Genomic DNA, 25,446 nt, shown 5'->3' on the forward strand with positions numbered 1-25,446 from the left:
GCACGAACCAGTGGGGATTAAACCAGTGTGGGTCTATAACAAAACAATGAATATGTAAATAGACCACATGCAAGTGAACCTAACATGATAATCAAAACAGAAGGGGTCTTATAAGCAGAATTAGAAGCAGACGAACATTTCCCCCTTTCTTTTTAACTAATGGCGACAGTATCAGGAGTGTGGGGTGAACAGAAACCTTATCATGCATGCATTTTCAAAAGAACTGGCACAAGACAGGGAGAAAGAAATAAGAGAGCAGCAAGAACCAGCTTAATGTCAAGGGAAGGCTTTCTGAGTGAAGGAACATTTCTTGCCTCAAAGGGTGTTTCCTGCCCCTGGGGACATTATCTCCTTCTGGGGCGTTTCTGCCTCTGGGAGCAGGGCCTGCAGTCAAAGGAATCATTTCCTGCCTCTGGAGAAAAGGCCTATCAGGCATAGGGGTGTTGGTATGCTTCTAAATTCTGTGTATAAGACCTGTTTTGATCATTACATTAGGTTCCCTTGTATTGCTTAACTTTGTGGTCTATTTACATAATCATTGTTTTCATTGGTTTAATCCCCACTGGTTCATGCACTTTTTCCTTCTCCCCACCCCCTATCCTACGTACATCCTCTTCTGACCTGGCACTTCTGCCTAAGGAGATATATATATAGGACAGGATTGTGATTAGAGATAGCTAGCTTGCACTGCATCCCCACTCATCAATAAAGATTGAACTGCGTTCCCAGCTCAGCCATGAGTCCCTGGTCATCTCTCTCCTGCCTGTGAAGCTAGACCAGCATCTGGCGTCCAGAAATGGGACCGGCAAAGGGGAGGGACATTTTCTGCCTCTGGGGGCAGGGCCTGGAGGAGGAGGGGCATAGCCTTAGAGTCCCAAGACAGCTGGTGGAAAGGTCCATGGACTGCTACAGTCAGTCCTCAAGATGTCCAGCAGTGTAAAGGGAGTGTCCAAAGGTGTACCAGCAAGTCCGATAGAAGTGTCAGTCCAAAGCAGATGACCACGGAAGAAATGCCAGGGGATGAAATGCTGCATGTCTGTCTCGATGGGGAAGGTAATAATAATTCTGTAATTTCTGTAAAACTGTAATTCCGCTTTTCTGTAGAGAGTGAGCTTTGGAGTCTGTGAATCAGTTTCTTTGGGTCGTGCCAGATCACATCATTGGTTTCGGTGGGGGCTGCTGTAGTCATGCCATCTTGTGGGCGATGTCAGAGAACAGGGGTCCAAATGGATTTCCAGGGATTTTATATGAACAGATGCTTTTTCATGTGAAAATTTGACAGCTGTAATTCACTTACTTGTGAAACAAACTTGTAGCAGATTAGAAGTTTACTATTGGTTTAAGTACCTTTATAATTTTGGAAGTCCTTTCTACTATTATTTCAAGGTTGTTTAAACAGTATAAGCTCAATAGAAGAACCATCGTTAGAAGCCTCAGGCATGAGAATCATTAGTATAACCATTGCACTATCTCCCCAACACATACTCATACAGTTTTCAAGATTAAACGTTTAACATTTACACCAAGACATAAAAAAACATCAAAAGAGAAAAAAAAAACACGATTTTTTGGACTGTTTCTGGATGTCTTTAGAAATCATGGCTGCATCCAGCATTTTTTTTGTAAAGTCAATTAAATTTCAGAATACTCAGAGAAAAATGGGTCATACAAAAATTCAGTCATTCAAATCACTCTCTTATGAAATGCAACTGAAAGCAGACAGTAAACTTAAGATATTCAGAGAGAACAACGAGTGGGGAAGTGAGAGAAAAGCAGTAGGTAGTTTTTGTTCTTTTCACCTTGAACCAGATTATTTAGATCCCGCTATGTCACATTATGAGTCTCTGGAGGGCGTCATACTTCAAAAAAGGCCTCAAAATTCTAGCTATGATGCTTCTGACTGTTCCTGTGGGAGTGCTTCAGACATCCATTCCCCAAAAAATCTTCCCCTAGAATAAAGAATTGGGTCAACTCACCAGGACCAGGCTGAGTCATTATTGTGCAGCCTGTCTCAGTCCCCAGGACCAGGACCAGGCTGAGTCGTCACTGTGCAGCCCATTTCAGCGCCCCTCCCCCCACTGATTATGGTCAGTACTGTGTGACATGACTCTGTCCAGTGGCTTCTAAGGCATGTCTACTAGAGGCTTCTGAACATGACTTACTCCCTTTTCAAAGCAGAGACATGGACAAAGGGACATTTTAAAATGTGAGGTCACCATACTTGCAAAACTGCATGATCCTTGGCATTGCACACGTACTACAAGCAGGGAGAAGCTGTGTAGGATTATGTGAAAGCTTGGTAGAGCTTAGGGAAGCTCCCCCCATCCTCAGATGGAGGTCTGGAAAGACACCCCTCTTGTTAGCCTCTCTCATTATAGAGATGAGCCAAGAGGAAAAGTTTTCCAGACTCAGTTTTCCCTTGTTAGACTCTCAAGCTCACAAAAACATGAACCCTCTCTCACTTAGCTCCCCCTGCTGTCAGCCAAATGGTTGCCTGCTTTAGGGTTCACTCACTCAAAGTTCACACATTCCACTTCACCTTTTGATCACAAAGGAATAAAACATCCTGTAACACACTGAAAAGCCCCCCAAAATCTTATTTCCTGGTGCCCTTTGATGTCCTTAGTTTACTTCAAGCCTTGTTCTTCCTTCTCTATCTCACCTTACTGGTTCAACCCCTATTATTCTCTCAAATACCTTTGGATAATTAAATGCCTGCATCAGGAGACTAATTGTTTTGACCTTTATGTATCACATCAACTCTTGTCATACCAAACCCCTATGATAGGGGGCAAGCTGACCTTTAAGAAACCTGTAATTTATGACATATTTGAAGAATGTTCTTTGTTTAAATCTCTATATAAACCTGAGCCCACCCCCCAATAAATGAGTGTTTGTACCAGAATGTTCCCCATTGTCTCTTGTCTAAATCTTTGAACCCCTTAGAGCCAAAGAGGGAGAATTCGTGAGCTTACCTCCTGGCTGGAGCCACCCCGTGTGAGCCCCAGCAGAGCAGGAGGTGCTAAGGCCTGTTCCCAGGGGTCAGCGTGAGGGCACCTGCAGCCCTGGCCTTGCATTGTCCTAGACGTCAGCTTGAGGTCACCTGAAGCCCTGGCCCTGTCTGGTTCTAGGGGTCAGCGTGAGGGCACCTGCATCCCTGGTCCTGCCTTCTCACACATTTCTGCCAAAGAGCACTGGGCCTCTCTGTCTCCACAGCCTTTTCTTATTGGGTATTTACTTTCACTGAAGGCTGCCCATCCCTGGGAAAGAACATGAAGGACACATGCAGTCTGATTTTAAGGAACTCAGTTTGGGTCCTGATTGAACATTCAAGTTACAGTGCACAAGGACCCGGGTTCAAGCCCCAGTCCCCACCTGCAGGGGGAAAGCTTCACAAGTGGTGAAGCAGGTCTGCAGGTGTCTCTGTCTCTCTCCATCACTGTCACCCAGTCCCCTGTAGATTTCTGGCTGTCTCTATCCAATAAATAAATATAATACCCCCCCAAAAAAATAGAAAGAAAGAGAGAGAGAAAGAGAGAGAAAGGAAAGAAAAGAGTGAGTGTATTTGGTGAGAGCCTGGCTTTCCCTGCTCCTGGGCCCGCTACCCAGGTCCCCTGAGCAAGCTCTTCAGACACCACCCAGCTCTCCTCCCCCTCAGGCCTGACTTTATCAGGGCTCTGTCCACACCCACATTCTCTGCTTCCCAGTTACTCCCAGCAGCCTCTAAACAGCGCACTCCTCACGGAGTGGCCCCCACAGGGTGGCTAAGTGGTCAGTGCTCCCTTATCTGCCCCTCCTCGGGTCTCAGCGGCCCTCTCGGTCTGCACTGAGGCCTCTAGCCAGAGCGTTGCCATCAGTGCACTCCTGGACACTCCTTCCTCTTTTCTGTCTTCCCTAGCTTTCTTTTCTTTCTTTCTCTATTTTTTTTTTTTGCCTCCAGGGTCATGGCTGGGTTCAGTGCCAGCACTATGAGCCCCTTACAGCATCAAGGAGGGTCGGATGGGACTATGGAGCTGAGTGTCCTCAGGGTTTTGTTTTGGAAAGGTCAGGACTGAAGGCCAGGAGCTGGAGTGAGCGTGTGAGGAGGATAAGGAAGAGGGGAAGTGGGGGCCAGGCGAAGGCTTCCCAGTTGTGCACACATGTCCTCAGCACAAGGACCCACACAGGGGTCTGGGTTCTAGCCCCCTCCCCTCCCTGCAGGGGGGTCGCTGGGCTGGGTGCCGGCACCCCCGCCTGCTACACATCTCCTGGGGTCCAGAGGCCTCTTCAACTTAACATCCTCTGAACAGACTGCTTCTCCCCTCATCCATCACCCAGCTCCCTCTTCCTGGCATCTCCTCAGTCAGTGCTCAGCTGCCCCTTCCATGCTGACACAAGCACTCCCCCAGCTGGGCTTCACATCCATCAAGCTTTTGTGGTGGTCCCGGGGCTCGAACCTGGGACCACAGAGCCTCAGGTCCGGGTCCTTTTCATCCTCACTATTCTGTCTCCCAGTTAGTATTTGAACTGTCCTGGAGGATGTGAGGGGCACTGTCCTGTCTCTGTCTCTTTCACTTTCTCCCTCTCTCTGCCTCTCTATCTCCTCCCCTCTCTCCCTCTTCCTCTCTTCCTCTCTTCCTTTCTCTCTTTCTCTACTACCCTTGCTCTCTCTCTTCCTCTCTCTCCCTCTCTCTTTACCTCCCTCTGTCTCTCCCCCTCTCTTCTCTCTCTCACTCTCTCTATTCCTCCCGCTCTTTCTCCCTGTCTGTCTCCTTCTCTCTCCCTCCCTTTTTTATCTCTCCCTCCCTCTCTCACTCTTTCTTTCTCTTTCCCCGCTCTGTCTCTCCCTCTCTCTCCTCTCTCCCTCCCTCTTTCTCTCTCTCCCACCCCTCTCTTTCTTTCTCTCCTTCTCTCTCTCCTACCCTTTTATCCCTCTCTCTATCCTTCTCTCTCTCTCTCTATCTCTCTCTCTCTTCCTCTCTGCATCTCAGCATAATGCCAGCCACAATGGACTCCACACAGAAAGGGATGAAACGGGTGGCGCTGAAAGTTGACTCCTTACCACAGACTAGCTGTCTGTTTTTGAAGTCCAGCTGCTCTATCCTGCGCCCCTTCTTGTGCAGATGGTAATAACAGCAGACATAATGGAAACAGCAGGCTGAATAAGGTGGTACTCAGGGTGACCCATCACATCAAATCGATGGGGTTTACAGTCAACAATATTTATACATCTTTCCCATATTTTGGAGCTACTCTCTACCCTGATCCAAATTTCTGGTCATTTTTCCAGCCATGACATCATCTCTCCAGACAATAACTTGGATCCACTGGCATATCAGATTTCAGGCTCAGGGGAAAAAATAAAAAGGAAAAAAAAAAAAACTAGTGTAGCCACAGGCCCTTTGGAATATAACTAAAATATGCCTACTAGCTATCTACAAAATGGAGCCCCTCCTCCAACTCTTCATCTGCACTATTCTAGCTTTTAAGTCCATGATTGGTCAACAATTTGTTTGGCTTTATATGTTAACTCTCTTTTCAGCCACCAGTTTCCAGATGCTACCATGATGTCAACCAGACTTCCCTGGACAGACAACCCCACCATGTGTCCTGGAGCTCTGCTTCCCCAGAGCCATGCCCCATTAGGGAAAGAGAGAGACAGGCTGGGAGTATCAATTGATGTGTCAATGTCCATGTTCAACAGGGAAGCAATTACAGAAGCCAGACCTTCCACCTTCTGCATCCCACAGTGACCTTGGGTTCATACTCCCAGAGGGTTAAAGAATAGGAAAGATACCCTCCCCCAAAAAATAAATAAATAAGAATAGGAAAGCTATCAGGGGAGGAGAAGGGATACAGAGTTCTGGTGGTGGGAATTGTGTGGAGTTGTGCCACTCTTATCCTATGGTTTAGTCAATTTTTCTTTGTATAAATAAACAATAAAAAAACAGTAGCAACTATAACAAAGGTAAAAAATGGGGAAAATGGCCACTAGGAGCAGTTGATTCAGAGTGTAGGCCCCCAGCCCCAGTGATAATCCTGGAGGCAAAAAAAGTGGTAAGGTGAGGGGCAGGGCAGTGTCTTAGGAGTTGAGAAGGTATTTTGCATGGGACAGGCTCTGGGTTTCTTCCTCAGGACCATGTGAGTGCAGCAAACACAGAGATGGTGGATCTCTGCCCCCTTCTCTCTGTCTCTGTCTCTCTCCATTGCAGGTAAACCCGCTGAAAAGAACATGTGAGGGTGGGAGAGATAACCTGGTAGTTATGTAAACAGACTTTTATGCCTGAGATTCCAAGGTCTCTGGTTCAATCATCTGTATCACCATAACCTAGACTTGAGCTGAGCTTTGGTTCCAAGAACACCCAGCCAAAAAGATCTGTGTACACAAATGCTCATAGCAGCACAATTTGTAACAGCCCAAACTTGGAAGCAACCCAGGTACCCAGAAAGAGATGAGTGGCTGAGGAAGCTGTGGTCTATATACAGCACGAAATACTACACAGCTATTAAAAATGGTGCATTCACCTTCTTCATTTCTCCTTGGATGGAGATTGAAGGAATTATGTAAATTGAGATCATCCAGAAAGAGAAGGATGAATATGGTTTGATCCCACTCATACAAAGAAGTTGAGAACTGAGATCAGAAGGGGAAACACAAAGCAGAACATGGACTGGGTTTGGTGTATTGCACCGAAGTAAAGGTCTCTGGGGCAGGGAGCTTTCAGGTCCTGGTGCCTGATGTTGGAGGAGGACACACTAGACCAAGGGTGAGAGTGATTTTGAAACTGAGAAATTTTCACATGTACCAACACTGTATGTATGTACTGTGAACTATCAATTCCCCAATGAGAAAATAAAATGAAGAGTAACAAACACAACACACAAATAAAAATAAGTAAAGGTGGGGAGACACTGGCTTCCCTCTGCTGTATGAGGTTAAGCAGCCAGTATGTGGACACCCACCAGGACAGCTCCATGTGAAGATGAGTCTGGGATGTGTCAGGACCCAAACATCCCCACTGGGTGTTTGCAGGAGTCAATTCAAGTTGAAGTCATCCAGGATTCTAGCAGAGGCTGGGGAGATGCCTGGGCAGCATCACCCTGAATTCTGGTGAGGAGTCAACCAGGCCAGCACCTTGCTCACTCCCTCCAGGACTGTGATGCTGGGTTTCACTTGCTTTCGCCTATCTCTGACTCTCAGGGTCTACAGCCTTAGCAAAGCAACTTAATTCCAGCTACCTCTGTCAGCCCCTCATTGTAATCTGGGATGCTGACACTTACAGGCAGCCCTTGGTTGTATTTCCAAGTTAGGTCCAGAGATTAAAGACTTGGTGCTTACCTCCTGGTAATTAGAGAATTCTTTAACATGTTGGATTCTTCAATGTCAGAAGACCTTAAAGCCAGCGCCCCACCCCCCTGTTCTGCTCCATTGCTGAAACTATGGTCTATTTGCATAATCATTGTTTTGCCTGAAAGATCCCCACCATGTTATCCCCTCAGGGTGTTGCTAATTCAGTTAAACCATCTCAACAGTTGCTAAGGACGCTTCCACCTTCCCATCATTCCTTTTGCCTCTCTCCACCCCCTTTCCTAGCCATTTCCATTTCCCACTTGCCACTTCTGGTTTCTGAGATTAAAAAAACATTGTCTCTGACCAATAAAGGGATTGCATTGCGTTCCCGCTCCACCATAAGTTCCTGGTCTCTTCTCTCTCCCTCTTCACTGAGTAAGCAGCAGCCCAGGTTGGCTCTGGTTGAGTTCTCTCCAACCCAAAGAACACGTGTCTGGGAAGAAACACCCGCAACAGTAGCCAGGAAATTCAATAGACATTCTTACACACTCCTTGCAGAAGGTGGTGCTCTTGTCTTTTCCCAACAGACAGGAGATCAGAGGAAGAACCTCAGACACTGCCTTGTTCAGACAGGTTGTGAACGTATTGTAGGAGCAGGAAAGCAAAAGAAAGTGTGTGCATGGACACACACTGGGTCTAAGGATGAGGAGCAGAAGGGAAGATAAAGAAAAGACATGAACACAGAAACATGTTTTGGGACTGGGTGGTGGCACAACTGGCTGAGTTCACCTCTTACCATGCAGGTGTCTCTCTGTCTCTCTCTCTATCATCTCTTGATTTCTAGCTGCTGCTGTCCAGTGAATAAATAAAGATAATACAATACAATAAGTTACATAAAAAGAAACACATAAGTCACCAAAGGAGTGATATAGAGATCTCAAGAAGAGCTTTTCTTATTTGTCATAAAAATTCTTCCTTCCTTCCTTCCTTCCTTCCTTCCTTTCTTCCTTCCTTCTTTCCTTCCTTCCTTCCATTTTTCCTTCCTTTATTTCTTTCTCTCTCTCTTTCTTTCTTTCTCTCTTTATTTCTTCCTTTTCTTTTACCACAGTGCCAGTCAGTCCTGGCCAGTGTTGGTTTTTGGAGCCTCATGCATGAGAGCCGTTTTGCATAACCATTATGCTGCCTCTCCCACACCAGAGCAAAGAAAGGTTGGGTTGGTCAGGTGATCATTGAGAGTTTAGGCAATGTTTCATGATGGCCTTTCTGGCCCTTTTCTGGTTATTCTGGTCACAGTGTACTGGTTAGTGTTTCTTGGGGGTGGCCATAGTCCCTGTACATTGTTCACACATCAGGATTTGGGCTGGGCTGACAAACCAGCCATCTGATCATGTGTTTTCCTTGGTTTGTAGCGACCCTTCCTGGTGACTGGGAGTCCCTTGCCCTGCTGCCCTCAACCTTTGTTCTTCAGCCAGAGTGAATTCACCCCTCCTTCCTTCCATCCCACTTCATGTTTCCTCATCCACATCAGCTCTCTGTTTCATTTCTTCTTTTTCAAGTTTTAATGTCCTTGTTCTTTATTGGGAAAAGACTGAGAGAAATCAAGAGCGAAGGAGGAAATAGAAGAGTGAGAGACACCTGTGACACAGCTGCCCTACCTGTGAGCTTTCCTTGCTGCAGGAGGGCACCAGGGCTTGAACCTGGATCCTCACACATTGTAAGATCTCTGCTCAACCTGAGCACCATGGCCTGACCGTCATTTCCTATTTCATGTGACACAATCTCACTTACTCACAAAGGTATAGTGCCCCGACCAGCAGGGCGGTGAACAGGGGCTAGGAACCTAAAAGACCTGGAATGAAAGGGACACGAGACATGAAAGAACAACAGCAAGACAAGTTTCTGATCAAGCTGAAAATTTTTATTGTGTTCACAGGCATTATGAGGCTTTGGGGAAGGAGAGGGAATGCTGGAGGAGGGGGAGGGGGAGCAAACTTCAAAGCAGAATGTTCCTTGCAACAAATGGTGGAAACCAAACTGTGTGTTGACTCACTTGATTACTGATAAATGGTTTACCTGAGGGGAAATGGCCTGCCCAGGGGGGAATTAACACTTGTCTCGAGGGATTCCATTGTTTCAAAGATTATCATCTATCAAGCAGAGAAATGGCTCCTGGCATATCCTCCCTTTGTTATAATTTTAAATTGAGGCAGGCAATTGGGGGTGAGGAGCGGAGACCCTAACAGCAGGTTTGGAGGGCATAACCAGAGGAGGGAAGTATTGACCCGATTCCTCCTGCAGGGTGAGTGCAAAACCAATCTTCCCACATCTTATAAGGCTCTCGGTGTCTTTTTGGGGAGGGGAGGCAGAGCCACAATTTCTAGGGAAACAATTTTTGTTGCTGACACCAGCCTCCATGCAAATCAGGTTTGCTTCACCAGGGACTCAGAGGCAGATGATAGGGTCCTCCCCCTGCAGTGCTTTGCCTTGCACCCCTTACCGGTGTCCTTGCCCTGCCAAGGTTGGATGTCCATAATTCTGAGTTTTATGCCATCCAAAAAGGAGGTCTGTCACCCTCAGGTTCAGCCAGGCCTCTATCAGCCAAATCAAGTCTGTGATAATGTATTTGCAAAGGTTTTGATGCCAAGGAGTCAATCTGCCATTTTATAAAATCAGCAATCTTATTTAAAATAAAGGGTCCTAAGGTAATCATTAACAAAAGACTAATAAGGGTCCCATAAGAGGCTCTGTAGTGATTCAAGACTATTTGTGGTGGAGTCTATAACCTGTTGTATTTTGTCAGAAAATTCATGGGAGGAATATATAGAGTGTCCTAGCGTGTCACCAGCAAGTCTAAGGGAAGCAGTCAGTGGATGTGATGTCCAGGGGAAGAAACAGCACGTCTGGTCTGGTCAGCACCAACTGATGAAATTTTTCTTCTTCATAGAGGGTCAGCTGTGGAACAAGCAAAACTAGGAGGCAAGGACCAGGTAGAGAAGAATTGACATGAAAATATAGGATGGTGTTGTACCAAAGCACAGAGGAGGTACATACGCATTAGAAGTCAAGGTGAGGTTCCTTGAACATCGAGGAATATTTTGAGAAAAGTGAGCAGTCAATAAACATGCAAAGATGAAGTCAGCAGTGGTAGGTCAGCAGAAAGAGAAGACTTGGATATGCTGGTGAGGTTAGCTGGAGTATATACTGCCATGGCGTCCTTTGTGGTAAGGACTTGCCAACAGGGACTCTGTGGATTTTGCAAGAGCAATAATGTCATCCACCATAATAAAAGGAAAACAAACATGGACATCCAGTGTTGAAAAAGAGAAAAAGGAAATATGTCTCTAACTGGAAAGGTGGGTGGCTTTGTCAATGAGATACAATAAATGGACAATTTGAATTTTTGTAAATATTAAAAAGGTTTAGTATGTTACTTCATTGACACTTTAGCCAACTGAATACTGGGGGGTGCACTCTCCTTTTTTTTTAAATTAAGCTTAAGGGTTTTAGTTTTTCTTGTTTGAGCTGTAGCCCACATAAATTTAGAAAAAATACCAACTGAGAAAAAAAAGTTTTTGTTTACTAAACATGGGCAGGTGAATTACATCAATCTGTCGGAGAGCATTGGCTTTTATCAATGGAGATTAATCTTAAAAGTCTGAATAGCAGGATCTTAATTAAACAATGCAGGAGCCAGTAAAGTGCTCTCACTATGGCAGGTCAAGCGTTACAATTTTTAAGAGGCCTGTAAAAAAATGAGAAAAATTTTAGGATATGAGTGACTTTAGGAGTCATCACACACCCATAAATAAAAAATTAAAAATGTTTAGTTTTAAATCTTATCATATGAGCAGTCAGTTCTTCATGTGCAGATGTACCTATAATTATTTACTTAGGGAGAGAACTTGTACCAAGTTAATTGATGATCTAATGGTTAGAATTGGCTTGAGTTCTTTCATATGATTTTAGAAGGCTCTTTACTAGAATATACCAATATGTTATAGAAAGTTAGTACCTAATGTGTTGACATGATAAAATGTTTACCATTTTTTAGCATTATTTTAAACTGATTAGACAGTTTAAGCACACTATTATAACTTAAGTTTACTAAGATCTTTACTCATCACAAGGCTATCATGAGTAAGCATAGATATAAAACTCTTAATAGATTTTACTCTTTAGAACTCTAATATGGCAACTTAAAAGGCTAAAATAAAACCTCATAGTTTAAATGTTCAAAATAATAATTTTGTTAAATCAGGATTTGCCAAAACAAATCTTCTATCAGACCAAAAACACCATTTGCCAAGAATAAATCTCTGACACCGTCTTAAAAAAAACCAGATAATTTTTAAAAGCAGAAAGATATAAAGAAGAAAACCAGCGCAAAAGCCTCTGGCATGTAAATAATTAACATAACCATTGTGTTATCTTTTACTAACCCAAGCCAGTCTTTAAAACAATTTTAAGTAAAATGTTAAACTTTGTTTGTTAGGATCTTTGTTTATCACAAAGCTATCACACCCTTAGGGCAGCTATGAACAAGGGTAGGTACACAACTTAATTGATCTTTCACTTTGATTTGGATAGGTAACTTAAAAAGCTAAAATAAACCTTATAGCTGAAATGTTAAAATAAATTTTTACTGTTAAAATTTCTCCTAGATGACCATTTTACACTAAATAATTTTGTTGAGTCACATCTGTTGAATAAAAATTTTTTATCAGGCCAGGAATATGTTTAACCCTTTTTTTCCTGGCAAGGCCACTGCTCTACACTGACTGGGTTATTAGAAAGCCAGTTCAAGGATGGAATTAACAAATTAACAAACAGTGGCAGTTGGTATTGGGGTGCTGGTAAGATTTACAATTCTAACAAGAGTGAGAGAGACTGTAGAGGCATTTTACCATGCCTAGATATCTCAGAAAATCTTTTAACTAATGAATTGATGCTGATATTAGCTAGCAGAAGGATGAAACTGTCCTATATTTTACTTTGGTAAAGGTGTGCCAACTCTATGAGTCAGGATCTTTAAAACCACATTTAGCTTAACTAAATTTTATTTAAAACTTAAAACAAACTTTAGTTACTTAGGGGTTAACACACATTAATGGAAACAAGGTTAGCACAGACTTAAAACAGACATTCTTGGTGAAGAGAAAAATTTTCCCTTTGAAAAACCGCTTTGGTTTTTGGATTCCTAACTCACAGACTATCTACCCAGGAGGGGCGTTTGTGGCTAGGGAATGATTGACTGCAGTCTTTGCCAATCTGTGGAGCAGGAGCTCTGTGCCGTGACTGGCTGTGCGGGTGGAACAGGCAGGTTCAGTTTACCGCCGCGCAGAGAAAAATCTTTGAAATTCTTTTTTTTCTAGGCTAAGGTACATTTTACAGTTTTAAAGAAACAAATCATTAAATTTTTATCAAAAGTGTGTACTGGTTTTCTGATTAATAACTTTTAAGTTAAAGAGAACGTCTTGTTTTAACTAATTGTAAATGTTCTCTTTTTTTTTTTTTTTACTAATTTTCTAAGAGAAGCTGTTTTTTGTGCTAGTTGAGTTTTAGCCTTGGTGGTCTAATCAGTATTATTGGCCAAATCAAGGACCAGAGCACAAAACGGAGGGGCGGTGGTGTAGGGAGGCAGTCTGGACAAGGAAGAGCTTAGGGGTTAGGGTTAGCCAGTTTGAGCCTGGCTCCGAGTAACAGGGAAAGCCAAAACCAGTTTTGATTTGGATGGTTTAGTTTTACTTTTAGGGATTGGGTTTTTTGGTGAGACTAAAAATGTAAGTTCTTCTGTAACTGCAGCTATTTCTTTCATTAATTGAAGCTGCTCTCTCCAGTCAGCAAGGACCTTGAGGAGGGTGGAAATTCCTGTAAGGGCTCCTAAGCAAGCCCGCCTGATGGAGGGATTGTCAAGAAGAGGGTCAGGCTGGAGAGCAGGGGCATAAGTTTTGGGAGAGAGATTAAAGGGAGGAGGACACCAATCTGGATTGTGGTATTTGGCAGCCTCTTTTTCTAGCAAAGCCTCATCCTCCGCGGGAAGTGCTTCAGGAGAGGGAGGGTTTTGTAAAACTGGATAGAGGTGGGGGAAAGAATGCTGGGTTTCATTCTTATGTGAATTATCAATAGGAGGGTCAATAAAGGGAACTTTAGTAAGTGTGGTGGGACCTGTAGGGATGGGAACAGGGCTTTTACTTTCATCGTGTGCTGGGAGGCTTTTATTTTGACTGGGTACTGGGGGATCAAGATCAATAATCACAGAAGGGCATGGGGATGGGGACTTTGTCCTGGATGGTGGACTAGAAAGTTGCCGTTTCACCCTCTGTAATAAGGTTTTTAATATCAGGGTGATTATTATAAATTTTTAAGATATCATTAATTAAATTCCAGTAACAAAAGGCAGAAACAGGTACACGTTTAGGACCAAAAGACTGATAGTGATCATTAAGACAGTCACCAATTCTTCTCCAACGCTTCTCATCTATAGTGCCTTCCTGGGGGAACCAGGGGCAAATATTTCCAATATAATCTAAAAACTTCTTTAAGTCTTTCTTTTTAATCTAGTTCCTCGTGTCTTGAGTGACTCCTTGAGTCCTTTAATGAATAAATCTTGTTTGCTAAATTCATGTCCCATGGTTTTGCTTACCTCAGCCGCTGTGACACTCTCCTCCAGATGCGACTCACGGTCGGGTATCTCTGTGGTGATCTATGCGAGTCTTTGCATTACCCACTCGGCCGCGATGACTCGGTGAATTCGGGTAGGCCTACCCTCTCGATCAGCGGAGTTCCTAGGTCCAGAAGGCTTCTTCGCCCCACATCCAGGAACCAGAATGCCCCGACCAGCAGGGCGGTGAACAGGGGCTAGGAACCTAAAAGATCTGGAATGAAAGGGACACAAGACATGAAAGAACAACAGCAAGACAAGTTTCTGATCAAGCTGAAAAATTTTATTGTGTTCACAGGCATTATGAGGCTTTGGGGAAGGAGAGGGAATGCTGGAGGAGGGGGAGGGGGAGCAAACTTCAAAGCGGAATGTTCCTTGCAACAAATGGCGGAAACCAAACTGTGTGTTGACTCACTTGATTACTGATAAATGGTTTACCTGAGGGGAAATGGCCTGCCCAGGGGGGAATTAACACTTGTCTCGAGGGATTCCATTGTTTCAAAGATTATCATCTATCAAGCAGAGAAATGGCTCCTGGCAGTATAGCTGTGGAGACACCTACAAGGTCTTGGAAGTGACAAAGGTCACCAGATAGGAAATTTCAGACACTGGCACCAGATTACAGTCCAGAGGAGGAGTTGGGCTCTGGGTACTCAAAGTTCTAGGACTCTGGCCACAAAGGTCTAAGATGTCTCTACTCAGGAAATGGGATCTCAGAGCAAATAATTTTCCCAGTGAAGAGGCTTTTCTAGGAAAGATCAAATATTCAGCAAGAGGACTCCTTCCTTTTCTTTCACTTTCCTCCAACACATTTGTAATACCGCACACAGGGCTTTTCTTGTGTAAGGAAAGAGATGAGGGTTTTTTATCTATTTTTATTTATTTATTTAATAATGATGGACAATACTGTTGAATAAGAGATCTACATTGCCACACAGTTCCCACCACCAGAGCTCCATGTCCAGTCGCCTCCATTGGAAGCTTTCCTATTCTTTATCCCTCTGGGAGCTTGCACCAAAATTCTTTATGGGGGGCAGAGTGTGGGAGTCCTGGCTTCTGTAATTGACTCTCTACTAGACATGGGCGTTGGCAGGTAGATCCACACTGCCAGCCTGTTTCTGTCTTTTCCTAGTGGGGCAGGGCTCTGGGGAGGTGGGTTTCCAGGACCCATTGTTGAGATTATCTTCCCAGGGAATTCATGTTGACCCCATGGAAGCATCTGCAACTTGATGGCTTAAAAAGCATTAAGATATAAAGCAGAACAAGTTGTTTAGTAATCCATCAGGAACCTAAAGTTAAGAATATATTACATGAGACTTGAGGTCTCTATTAAGGAAAAAGCTAGTAGGTCTATTTTATGTACATTCCAAGGGGCTCATGACTTTACTAATTTTTTCTTGAGCCTTACAGCCAACATGCAGGTGGGCTAAATGTGTTGTCTGGCTAGATGGTGTCAGAGTTGGAAATAGGAGTAGAAAGCTGTATCAGGGGACAGAGTGGCTCCCAAATATGGGAAAGGCATAAATACTGTTAACTATAAACCCCACTCATCTGATCTGGGCTGGATATGAGCACAGGAGCCTGTGTAAACTCTGTATCCCTGTCAGTCTGAGCTCAAAATCCATGGTCACAGCTGGGAACATTCTAGGCTGTCCTTGTTTCAGGACTTGTCTTCCCAAGTGGAGGGTATGTTGACCCAGCCTCACTCCGGAAAATGGAGCAGCCCCTAGATTGTTGATCGACACTGAAGGCAATACCCTGTGAAGGCCCACAGGAAGTTCCACTATGCTGTTCCTAATGGACATGACCAGAGGTGGTGGAGAGGGATCTATTAGAATTCCAGGCTCTTGATGAGGCTTTTATGTCTCTGACAATGTTGGGTGTGAAATCCACACCATCTCTGCTTCCCAAATTTAGCCAAATATTTCCCAGGGCTTTCACAAGGACAAAATCATGGAGGAATTCTGTTCCCTGAGGGAAACACACCACAGCCAGCCCTTCATGCAGCAGTAAGGGACCACATAAACATTGTGGGAAGACATTCCCACCTTTCAACTGGCAACATGTGGACTTGAGCTCCATGCAGATGAGCATGAAGAGGGAAAACATCATCACCACCATCATCATCCTCATCACCAACTGACTCAGTTCTCAACTTGATACTTAATTTGCAGGTAGCTTCTAGGCATGTATGATGTGTGTATGTTTGTAATCATGTATGTATGCATAATTGTGTGTATGATACAATGCTCTTGCATATAATATAACTCAATTTTGGGCCAGTTGGATCATTCACATAGAGTTGAGACATTGGGAAGAGACACCAAGCCAGATAAAGCTGTTTTATTGAGAAGACAATCCAAGGAATGCAGCTCCTCCTTTCTGAGGAGAGAGTAGGACTTGGTGCAGAGGAGTGGGAAAGGGGGAATTTGCTGCTGCCTAAGAGCAAGTGGGGAGGAGATCAGACACACCTGCCCTGGGCTGCAGGCTCCTGACTGGAGCTATAAGGGACTCTGAGCAGAGAGGGGGTGGTTCTTCATTCCAGGGAAGGGGCTGGGGCATGGGATGGGGGTGCAAGTTTAGCTAACCCATCAGAATGCGACGAGGGTTGAGGTCTGAGCACTTTGGCGTCTTTCCATGGCATTTCCAGTCGCCATAGAATTGATATGTCGTATTGTAAGTGTTCTGATTTCTTGCAAAGCAGTAGGCCACAGCTCTATCACATTCACACACTTGAGTCTTACAGTCATCTTTGCTCCCTGAAATTGTAAGAGAAGGAAACAGAGGGTGGGGAAATTGTTAATTATATATGGCTTCTTGTGGGATCCCAGTGGTTAAGAAATACCTCTGATTTCCAGAAGCTTCTATGGTGGGCAATCCCTATCCCAACACCTCAGTCTAGGTAGTTCTGTTGAATGGAGACATATTCTGTGCCTTTGGGAATCTGAGATCCTGCTTCTGAGGACAGTAGCAGCTAAGCATGGAGTTCCTTGTAAGAGCACTGTTGTTGCCTTGATGACTGTTATGTTCATGGGCAAAGGCCCTGAGTCCAGGGGACATGTCATTATTGTGCAGATTATGACAGCCATACCATTCTCTTTGCACTGACTAATCTCTGTGCCTATGTGAGCTGACTTTGGCCAATGAGCTCCCAAGTGGAATGTACTGGAAAGCTCTGGCTCATATCCTATCTCGAGGCAGAGACACATCCATGGGGCAGCATGTGTAACTATGAGGCCCATACTGGGTGATGCTGCCTCATCTTGGGTACCACAATACAACTGCTGCCAACATGGCAGAGCAGAGGGTGGCTGAGGTCTGCTGTCTGAGGACAGGCCTGAGGCCCTGGCCCCCACTTCTGGGGCCACATTTCTGCCTCCTCTCAGCGAAATATCTCCCACCCACCCCACCACCCACCCCACCTCAGCTGGTGACACATCTTATTTCTTTCACTGAAGCTGCTTAAGACACACGGCCCTCTGAGAGGAGCCCTATGATCCCAGGCTTCCCAGTGTGGGGCTGGCTATTGGGGCTCCCTGAGAAGCCTGTCAGATCCCTTCCCATCACTCCTCTACTCTTCCGTTCCTCCTTCTCCTTTCCTTCCCTGATAATCTTTCCTAGGTCTTCAGTGCAGACCCTTACAGATCAGAAATCTGAGCACTCTGAGCCCCACAGCCCCATCCAGACCCTCCCTTATGTTGCCAGGTCCCACCCCACTGGGTGTTGCAGACTGTTCTCAGGTTTTCCCGTGGGGTCAGTTCAGTCCTTCCCCTCATATCCTCTCTGCGGCACCCCTCCTCCTGGGGAATTCCTCAGTTATCCATCCCACACAGTCACATGTTCCTCAGCCATCCCTCTTTAATGCTGAGACATGCGCTGCCCAGCTGGGGTGGTTGACCTCACAGGCATCAGGACTCCATGACTGCTCTCCTCACTGCTACCCTGCTAGAATTTGGTCCAACTTGAATTAATAAGCCCCATCAGTCTTTGGCTTGCTAAAAGCTTCCCACTGCTCCCTTCCCTCTGTGTTGACCATCTGCCCTGTGACCTGGGTGAGGTCCTCCAGTCTGAGTGGCTCAAGGCTTCACCTCTATAAGAGGAATGTCAGGCCCCTCCCTGGGCACAGTCTACACTCCTCCAGCATCCCTGGGATTTGCTTTCCTTGGCATCCTCCCCTGTGTCCAGTTCTTTGTTCACTTCTGTTTCCTTGCAGTTCCTGGATAGCTGTCTCTCCTGCTGGTGAAGCCAGCATGTCCTGTCTGAAAACAACCTTCAACTGCTCTCCCCTCCTCTCCTGTCCTAGGGAAGCTTCCAAAACTTAGACTTCATGACCTTCAGGAAGTTTTCTTGAACTGAGGCCCTGTGAAGATCCCTCTTTTTTTTTTTTTTTTTTACAGAGCACTGCTTAGCTCTGGCTTTAGTTCACAGCTATGAGTCTCCTTCCATAACATTTTTACCATCCCCCCCATTTAGGCACAATATGTACTATATATGAGACTGGATTCCTTAGTCTTTATTTATATACTATTTGTACTGTCTGTTCAGAAATATATCTTTATTTAAAAAGAGCCAGAACCAAGGCCCGCTCAGTTGTGTCTTATTATTGTGATGGACATGTAACCTGGAGCTCAGAGTTTTTCTGTGACCATCATGCTAACTCTCCAGGCCATATATATACAGATTTTCAGTTCCAACTTAGCTAAGAGCATGTGAGACCACTGTCTTCTGTCTCTCTCTCTGTCTCAGCACATTGTCCACTACACTGGACTCTACACACAGATGGGGAAATAGGAGCAGCAGGGAAACTCATCCTTACCACAGAGGACATCGTTCTCCAAGTATTCAGCATTGTAGTTTAGAAATTTGGGCCAGCATCCAAGTTTTCTCAGACGTTTATAACAGCAGTCATGAACAACACAGCACCTGTTGGCACAGCCCCTATCAGGATTCCCATCAACCTGAGGTCACAAGTTCTTCCCCTTGGCTCTAGGAAGTGACCCTGTGTCTGTGACATGACCTAGAGTAGAGTCTCCCCCATGCTTGCAGCCTTTCTTCTGGGCTTTCCTGGGATCAGTGCTGTGCTCAGTCCTGCAGGATCTGCATGAGCACTGGAGAGGGTGGCTGGGACCTCACCAGTCTGTTGCATCCAGGGGGGCTCCTCTTCCTCCCCAGCCACAGTGGCAGCCATAGAAGCCGTAAGCAGACACCCCTTCCTTTCCAGTTATCTTCCATAGCATTTTCTCAAAATTCCACAAGGCCCCATCGGCCCTCAGCAGACCTGGCAGGAAATTGTCCCATAATGAGGGTGATGGGGACTGAGTCCTTCATAACTTCCATAGTCTCTCCTGCCCCCTCCCACAGAGGACTCTTCCTGCAGGAGAAAGGCCTGCAGCCACAACAGACAGGAAGGTCCTGATGAAGGCCTGTTTCTTTCCATGGGCTGCCCCCTGCGCCCTAGGGCAGGATCTGCTCTTACCAAAGGCCACGATCGCTGCCAACAGCAAGACCTTCATGCTGAGCCTTCTGGGGGCAGAATCACATGCTGATTAGCCCGACTCTTCTCTCAGGTGGAGATGGCATCTGCTCTGAGTCTTGCTGTCCCTTAGGAGACTCCAGGGGACAGGCAGGCAGGAGCCCCACTCCCAGACTGTGTGCAGGTGACCCCCTCAGCTCACACAGAGGACACATGGTGAGAGCCTGTGGAGACCCTCTGGAACACCCCAGCCCCAGCACACTTTCAAACTGGTCTTTTCCCAGATTTGGAAATACTGATTTTGGAAATTTCTTGATCTACCTCTTGACAGCTCTTGCTTGTTCCCACATTGCAATCATGTGTAGAAAATTCACCCTGAACTGTCACCCGCAGTATTTTTTTGTCACAGGTCACACAGTAGCCTTCCTTGAGAAGCATTGCAGGACCTGACATATATACACATGCCCAGTTATCCTGCAGACACACTCTGGAGTTCAACCCCCAGTGCAGACTTCACTCCTCACCACATAGACGACCTCTGGTAAAAGCAGAATCACATAAGCATGACCTTGTCCGAACAAGCAAGTATCCCCGTCACTTTTCCTCTCTCTCTGTTTTCAAACCATAGGAAGTCATATGCACACACAAAGGTGTTAATTATGGGCACAAACCTTCAGAGAATGCTGAGCCAATGCCTCCAGTCTTTCCTTCTTTACTTGCAGTCCGAGTCCTTAAATAACTGCTGCCACGGGGAGCTGAGACTTGCTAGGTTTTGTGAAGTGGTGGGGTGTGGTCTGTGATGGACAGCCTTTGGCCTGCCAGTGGCCCTGGGTATCCCTTCAGTGTCCCTAATCACCAATGGCCAGAGGTGAGGCAGGAAATTCTGCTGCCATTAGTTGCTACCCAAAACCGGTCCTGTTGTGTAATCTTTCTTTGGGCCTGGCTCCTGACAGTCATTCCCTGAAGCAGTTCTGGGAGTGACCACCATACATCTCCTGGACGCTGCTCCCAGGAGAGGCCAGGCCCCCATGATGCTGTGGGATATGGGATATTCTGCACAGTGTTGGGTCCACAGACTGAGGAAGTCCGGGGGCTCTATGCTGACATGTGGCATCTGGGAAATGGGAGGGAATTTCATGTTGTGATTCTCCTCCTCCTCCCCTTCCCTGTCTGGCCCTGGGCAAAGGCAGAGCTGACATGACTGGCCTCCTCTGCACACAGTCATGCCTCTGCTTCACCCTGGGCCTCGTCTTCTTGGTGACACAGCTGAGAAACTGTCCTCTGATCTACCGCTCTTTCTCCTGCAGTCTTGGGTATGTTATCATATTAGCTCTATTTCAGAAAGCAAATTGTTTTTCTCACTCTGAGTCCTAGACATGGTGGAACCTTTGGATTTTCCCATAGATAATATACCTGAGGACTCTAACAGACCCCTCTCTCCACCATCACTTGTCACTTACATCAGGAACGTCATCATAACCTCTCTTGTGGGCCTTTCCAGGACCTTGCCCTCTCTGTAGAGCAGCAGTGGTAGGGACTGCCCACTCTCTGAAGGGATGTTGGGTCAGCCTACTCTGCCACTTATGGAAAACTGGTCATGAACTGTGTGCAACCTAGAATACTGGCAGCTGTGAACATGGACTGCAAGCTCAGTCTGGAAGGGATTCAGATGTTGTACAGGCTCCAGTGCTAAATGTAGTAGATATGGGTCATGGGTTATAGCATTGTGGATAACAGTTAGTTGTATTTACATATTTCCTTTAAGTCTGTGAGCAACTTTCTGACCCAATCCTATGTTCCACTCTGACACCATCTTCCCAGACAGTATTTCTTCTTCACCCACATGTTAGATATCAAACTCAAACAAAAATCATAAAGACATATACATTTAGGAAAATTCCTCAGATACATTCTTAGCTTCTTCCACTCATGGTTCTCTACTTCTTTCTTCTTTATTACTTCTTTTTTTATTTTTTATTTTTTTTAATAATTTATTTCTTTATTGGGGAATTAATGTTTTACATTCAACAGTAAATACAATAGTTTGTACATGCATAACACTCCCCAGATTCCCATTTAACAATACAACCCCCACTATGTCATTCATCATCCTTCATGGACCTGTATTCTCCCCACCCACCCACCCACCCCAGAGTCTTTTACTTTGGTGCGATACGCCAATTCCATTCCAGGTTCGACTTGTGTTTCTTTTCTAATCTTGTTTTTCAACTTCGGCCTGAGAGTGAGATCATCCCATATTCATCCTTCTGTTTCTGACTTATTTCGCTCAACATGATTTTTTCAAGGTCCATCCAAGATCGGCTGAAAACGGTGAAGTCACCATTTTTTACAGCTGAGTAGTATTCCATTGTGTATATATACCACAACTTGTTCAGCCACTCATCTGTTGTTGGACACCTGGGTTGCTTCCAGGTTTTGGCTATTACAAATTGTGCTGCCAAGAACATATGTGTACACAGATCTTTTTGGATGGATGTGTTGGGTTCCTTAGGATATATCCCCAGGAGGGGAATTGCAGGGTCATAGGGTAGGTCCATTTCTAGCCTTCTGAGAGTTCTCCAGACTGTTCTCCACAGAGGTTGGACCCATTGACATTCCCACCAGCAGTGCAGGAGGGTTCCTTTGATCCCACACCCTCTCCAGCATTTGCTGCTGTTACCTTTACTGATGTATGACATTCTCACAGGAGTGAAGTGATATCTCATTGTTGTCTTGATTTGCATTTCTCTGACAATCAGAGACTTGGAGCATTTTTTCATGTATTTCTCAGCCTTTTGGATCTCTTCTGTGGTGAATATTCTGTCCAAGTCCTCCCCCCATTTTTGGATGGGGTTATTTGTTGTCTTGTTGTTGAGTCTGGCAAGCTCTTTATATATGTTGGTTATTAAACTCTTATCTGATGTATGGCATGTAATGATCTTCTCCCATTCTGTGAGGGGTCTCTTGGTTTGGGTAGTGGTTTCTTTTGCTGTGAAGAAGCTTTTTAATTTGATGTAGTCCCATAGGTTTATACTTGCCTTAGTCTTCCTTGTAATTTGATTCGTTTCATTGAAAATGTCTTTAAAATTTATGCGGAAAAAAGTTCTGCCAATATTTTCCTCTAAGTATCTGATAGTTTCTGGTCTAACATCCAAGTCCTTGATCCACTTGGAATTTACTTTTGTATTTGGTGAAATACAGTGATTCAGTTTCAATCTTCTGCATGTTTCAACCCATTGTTTCCAACACCATTTGTTGAAGAGACTCTGCTTTCCCCATGTAATAGTCTGGGCCCCTTTGTCAAAGATTAGATGTCCATAGGTGTGGGGCCTCATTTCTGGGCTCTCAATTCTATTCCACTGGTTATTGTGTCTGTTCATGTTCCAGTACCAAGCAGTTTTGATGACAATGTTATTACTTCTTTTTTAAAAAAAAAATTTATAAAAAGGAAACATTGACAAAACCATAGGATAAGAGGGGTATAACTTTGCACAGTTCCCACCACCAGAACTCCATGTCCCATCCCCTTCCCTGATAGCTTCCCTATTCTTTAATACTCTGGGAGTATGGACCCAGGGTCATTGTGGAATGCAGAAGGTGGAAGGTCTGTCTTCTGTAATTGCTTCCCCGCTGAACATGGGTGTTGACGGGTCAATCCATTTTCTCAACCTGCCTCTCTATTTCGCTAGTGTGGAAGGTCTTTGGGGAATCAGAGTTCAAGGACACATTGGTGGGATTATCTGTCTAGGGAAATCTGGTCGGCATCATGCTGACATCTGGAATCTGGTGGCTTAAAAGAGAGTTAAGATACAAAGCCAAATAAATTGTTGACCAATCATGGACCTAAGGGCTGGGATAGTGCAGATGAAGAGTTGGCAGGGGGTCCTCCATTTTGTAGATGGCTAGTAGGCATATATTAGTTACATTCCAAAGGGTCTGTGGCTAGACTAGTTATTTTTTCCCTTTTCTTTTTGCCTCTGAGCCTGAAATCTGATATGCCAGTTGATCTAAGTTATTGTCTGGGAAGGTGATGTCATGACTGGAAAAAGAACCAGAAAGCTGGATCAGGGAAGAGAATAGCTCCCTCATATTGGAAAGGGGTATAAATATTGTTGACTATAAACCCCATCGATTTGATGTGATCTGGGACCCATAATCAGCTTAGGAGCCCGTGTGACCTCTGCATCCCAATAGGTCTGATCTCACATTCTGTGGTTATGAGTAGGAACATTCCATGCTGCCCCAATATTGACCCATCTTCCTCAGGTGGAGCATAGAGTATGTTGTCGAGCCTCCCTTTGGAGGATGGACCTCCTCTAACATTGTTGAGCCAAGTTGAGGGGAACGTCCTATGGGGGCCCACAAAGGGGTTTGTTTTGTTTTTCTTTGCTGGGATTGCTTCACGGGCAGGAGAGAGAAATGACCAGAGACTCATGGATGAGTGGTGTGCAGTTCCATCTTTATTCATGTGGAATGCAGCACAATCTAAACTATCTCTAATCACAATCCTGTCCTTATATGTCCTGAGGCGGAAGTGTCAGGTTTGAAGAGGATGTACGTAGGATAGGGGGTGGGGAGAAGGAAAAAGTGTGCAAAACACTGAGGATTAAACCAGTACCCTGGAGGCAGGGTGGTGCTTAGTGAACAGTGGTTATGTATATAGAATACAGTGTTAAGCAGGGGGGATTAAACCAATGAAACAGAAGTGGTCTTAGAAGCAGAATTTAGAAGCAGACCAACAGTTCCTGATAGAAATGACTGGTAACAATGGAGAGAGGGATTTTAGGCCCATCATGTCTGTTTGGTTATGTTAATGATTCTCATGATTCTCTTCTCTGTGTTTGATGGCTTTGGGTCTAAAATCCGGCTATTTAAGCCATTTTGAGCTAACTTTGGTGCACGGTGTTAGGTGGTCTAGTTTCATTTCTCTACATGTTGCTGTCCAGTTCACTCAGCATGGTTTTTTTTGATAGGCCCTCTTTTCCCCACTGGGCAGTTTTGGGACCTTTGCCATATATAAGATGCCTCTATGTGTGTGTTTGCTTGTGGTTTTTCTATCCTGTTCCATTGGTCCATGTGTCCATTTTTGTCCCAATACCTATCCTTGCTTATTTCTAATATTTTATTGTTTATTGACTATACATTTGATATTGACAAAGAGACATCAGTGGGGAAGGGAGACATAGGCAGTTGAGGCTGAGGGTAACACACCCACCTGGTTTAGGGAGACTTCTCCCCTCTCCAGGCCCAGGTCAGACTTCATCTTGGCTCCCAGTCACAGCGTGAGGATACAGAAAGAGAAGCTCTTAGTTCATGGCTGCCTTTTTTCTGGCTGGAGGTGGGGAGCCTGTAGCTCATGAGGACTGACTGCAAGAATAAAAGCAAATGTCATGGAAGAGATGTTAGTTAGTCCTGGGGACTGTGGGAATGTCAGGGGAAAATCTATGGGATCGGAGGACCTGGAGAGGGTGGGGTCCTGCAGGCAAAGAGGGGTCCTTAGGTGGGTGGAAGGGGACTGAAGAGATAGAAGAGGACAAAGAGATCAGAAACCTTTTGGCTGGATTGGTGAATTGCATAAATAAAAATAAATTTGGGGGTCTGGGCAGTAGCACAGCGGATTCAGTGCACATGGAACAAAGCACAAGGATTGGTGTAAGAATCCTGGTTCAAGCCCCCTTCACAAGCAGTGAAGTAGGTGTCCAGGTGTCTATCTTTCTCTCCCCCTCTTTATCTTCCCCATCTCACTCAATTTCTCTGTCCTATCCAACAACACTGACAATAATTGTTGGTCATCATTTCTCCTTTGGCTAATTCTGCTTCTGTTTCTTTCTGTGTCATTATGCCAGGTTCCCCTGAATTGCTTAATGCTGTGGTCTATTTATGTAAACATTGTTTTGTCTGAGACCCGCCCTGCCTGCAGGGCATTGGTTTAATCCCCACTGGTTCACATTCATTTTCCACTCGGTCCCCTCTCCTAGTCACTTCCTTTTATTCACCCTGCCACTTCCTTCCTGGAAAGTATAAATGCGGATTATTTTTTTA

At 45.0% G+C, this 25,446-nt stretch overlaps 1 protein-coding gene across 2 annotated transcripts in view; it reads right to left on the reverse strand.

Annotated features, from left to right (window-relative positions):
- The window catches only part of LOC107523241 (phospholipase A2, membrane associated-like), a 44,165-nt gene extending 24,060 nt beyond the window's left edge, over window positions 1-20,105 (reverse strand). The window contains exons 1-3 of one of the 2 annotated variants that reach the window (XM_060200939.1): window positions 20,076-20,095; window positions 19,408-19,454; window positions 19,065-19,209 (exon numbers count right to left, since the gene is read on the reverse strand). In XM_060200939.1, coding sequence (XP_060056922.1) covers window positions 19,065-19,209; window positions 19,408-19,444 — 182 coding nt within the window. In that variant the 5' untranslated portion in view covers window positions 19,445-19,454; window positions 20,076-20,095. Of the gene's footprint in view, window positions 1-19,064; window positions 19,210-19,407; window positions 19,455-20,075 lie in introns of both variants that reach the window. The other variant, XM_060200938.1, reaches the window with a different exon arrangement.
- Window positions 20,106-25,446: the final 5,341 nt, after the last annotated feature.

This window comes from Erinaceus europaeus, chromosome 11 (genome assembly GCF_950295315.1).
Source record: "Erinaceus europaeus chromosome 11, mEriEur2.1, whole genome shotgun sequence".
NCBI classification, from domain to species: Eukaryota; Metazoa; Chordata; class Mammalia; order Eulipotyphla; family Erinaceidae; genus Erinaceus; species Erinaceus europaeus.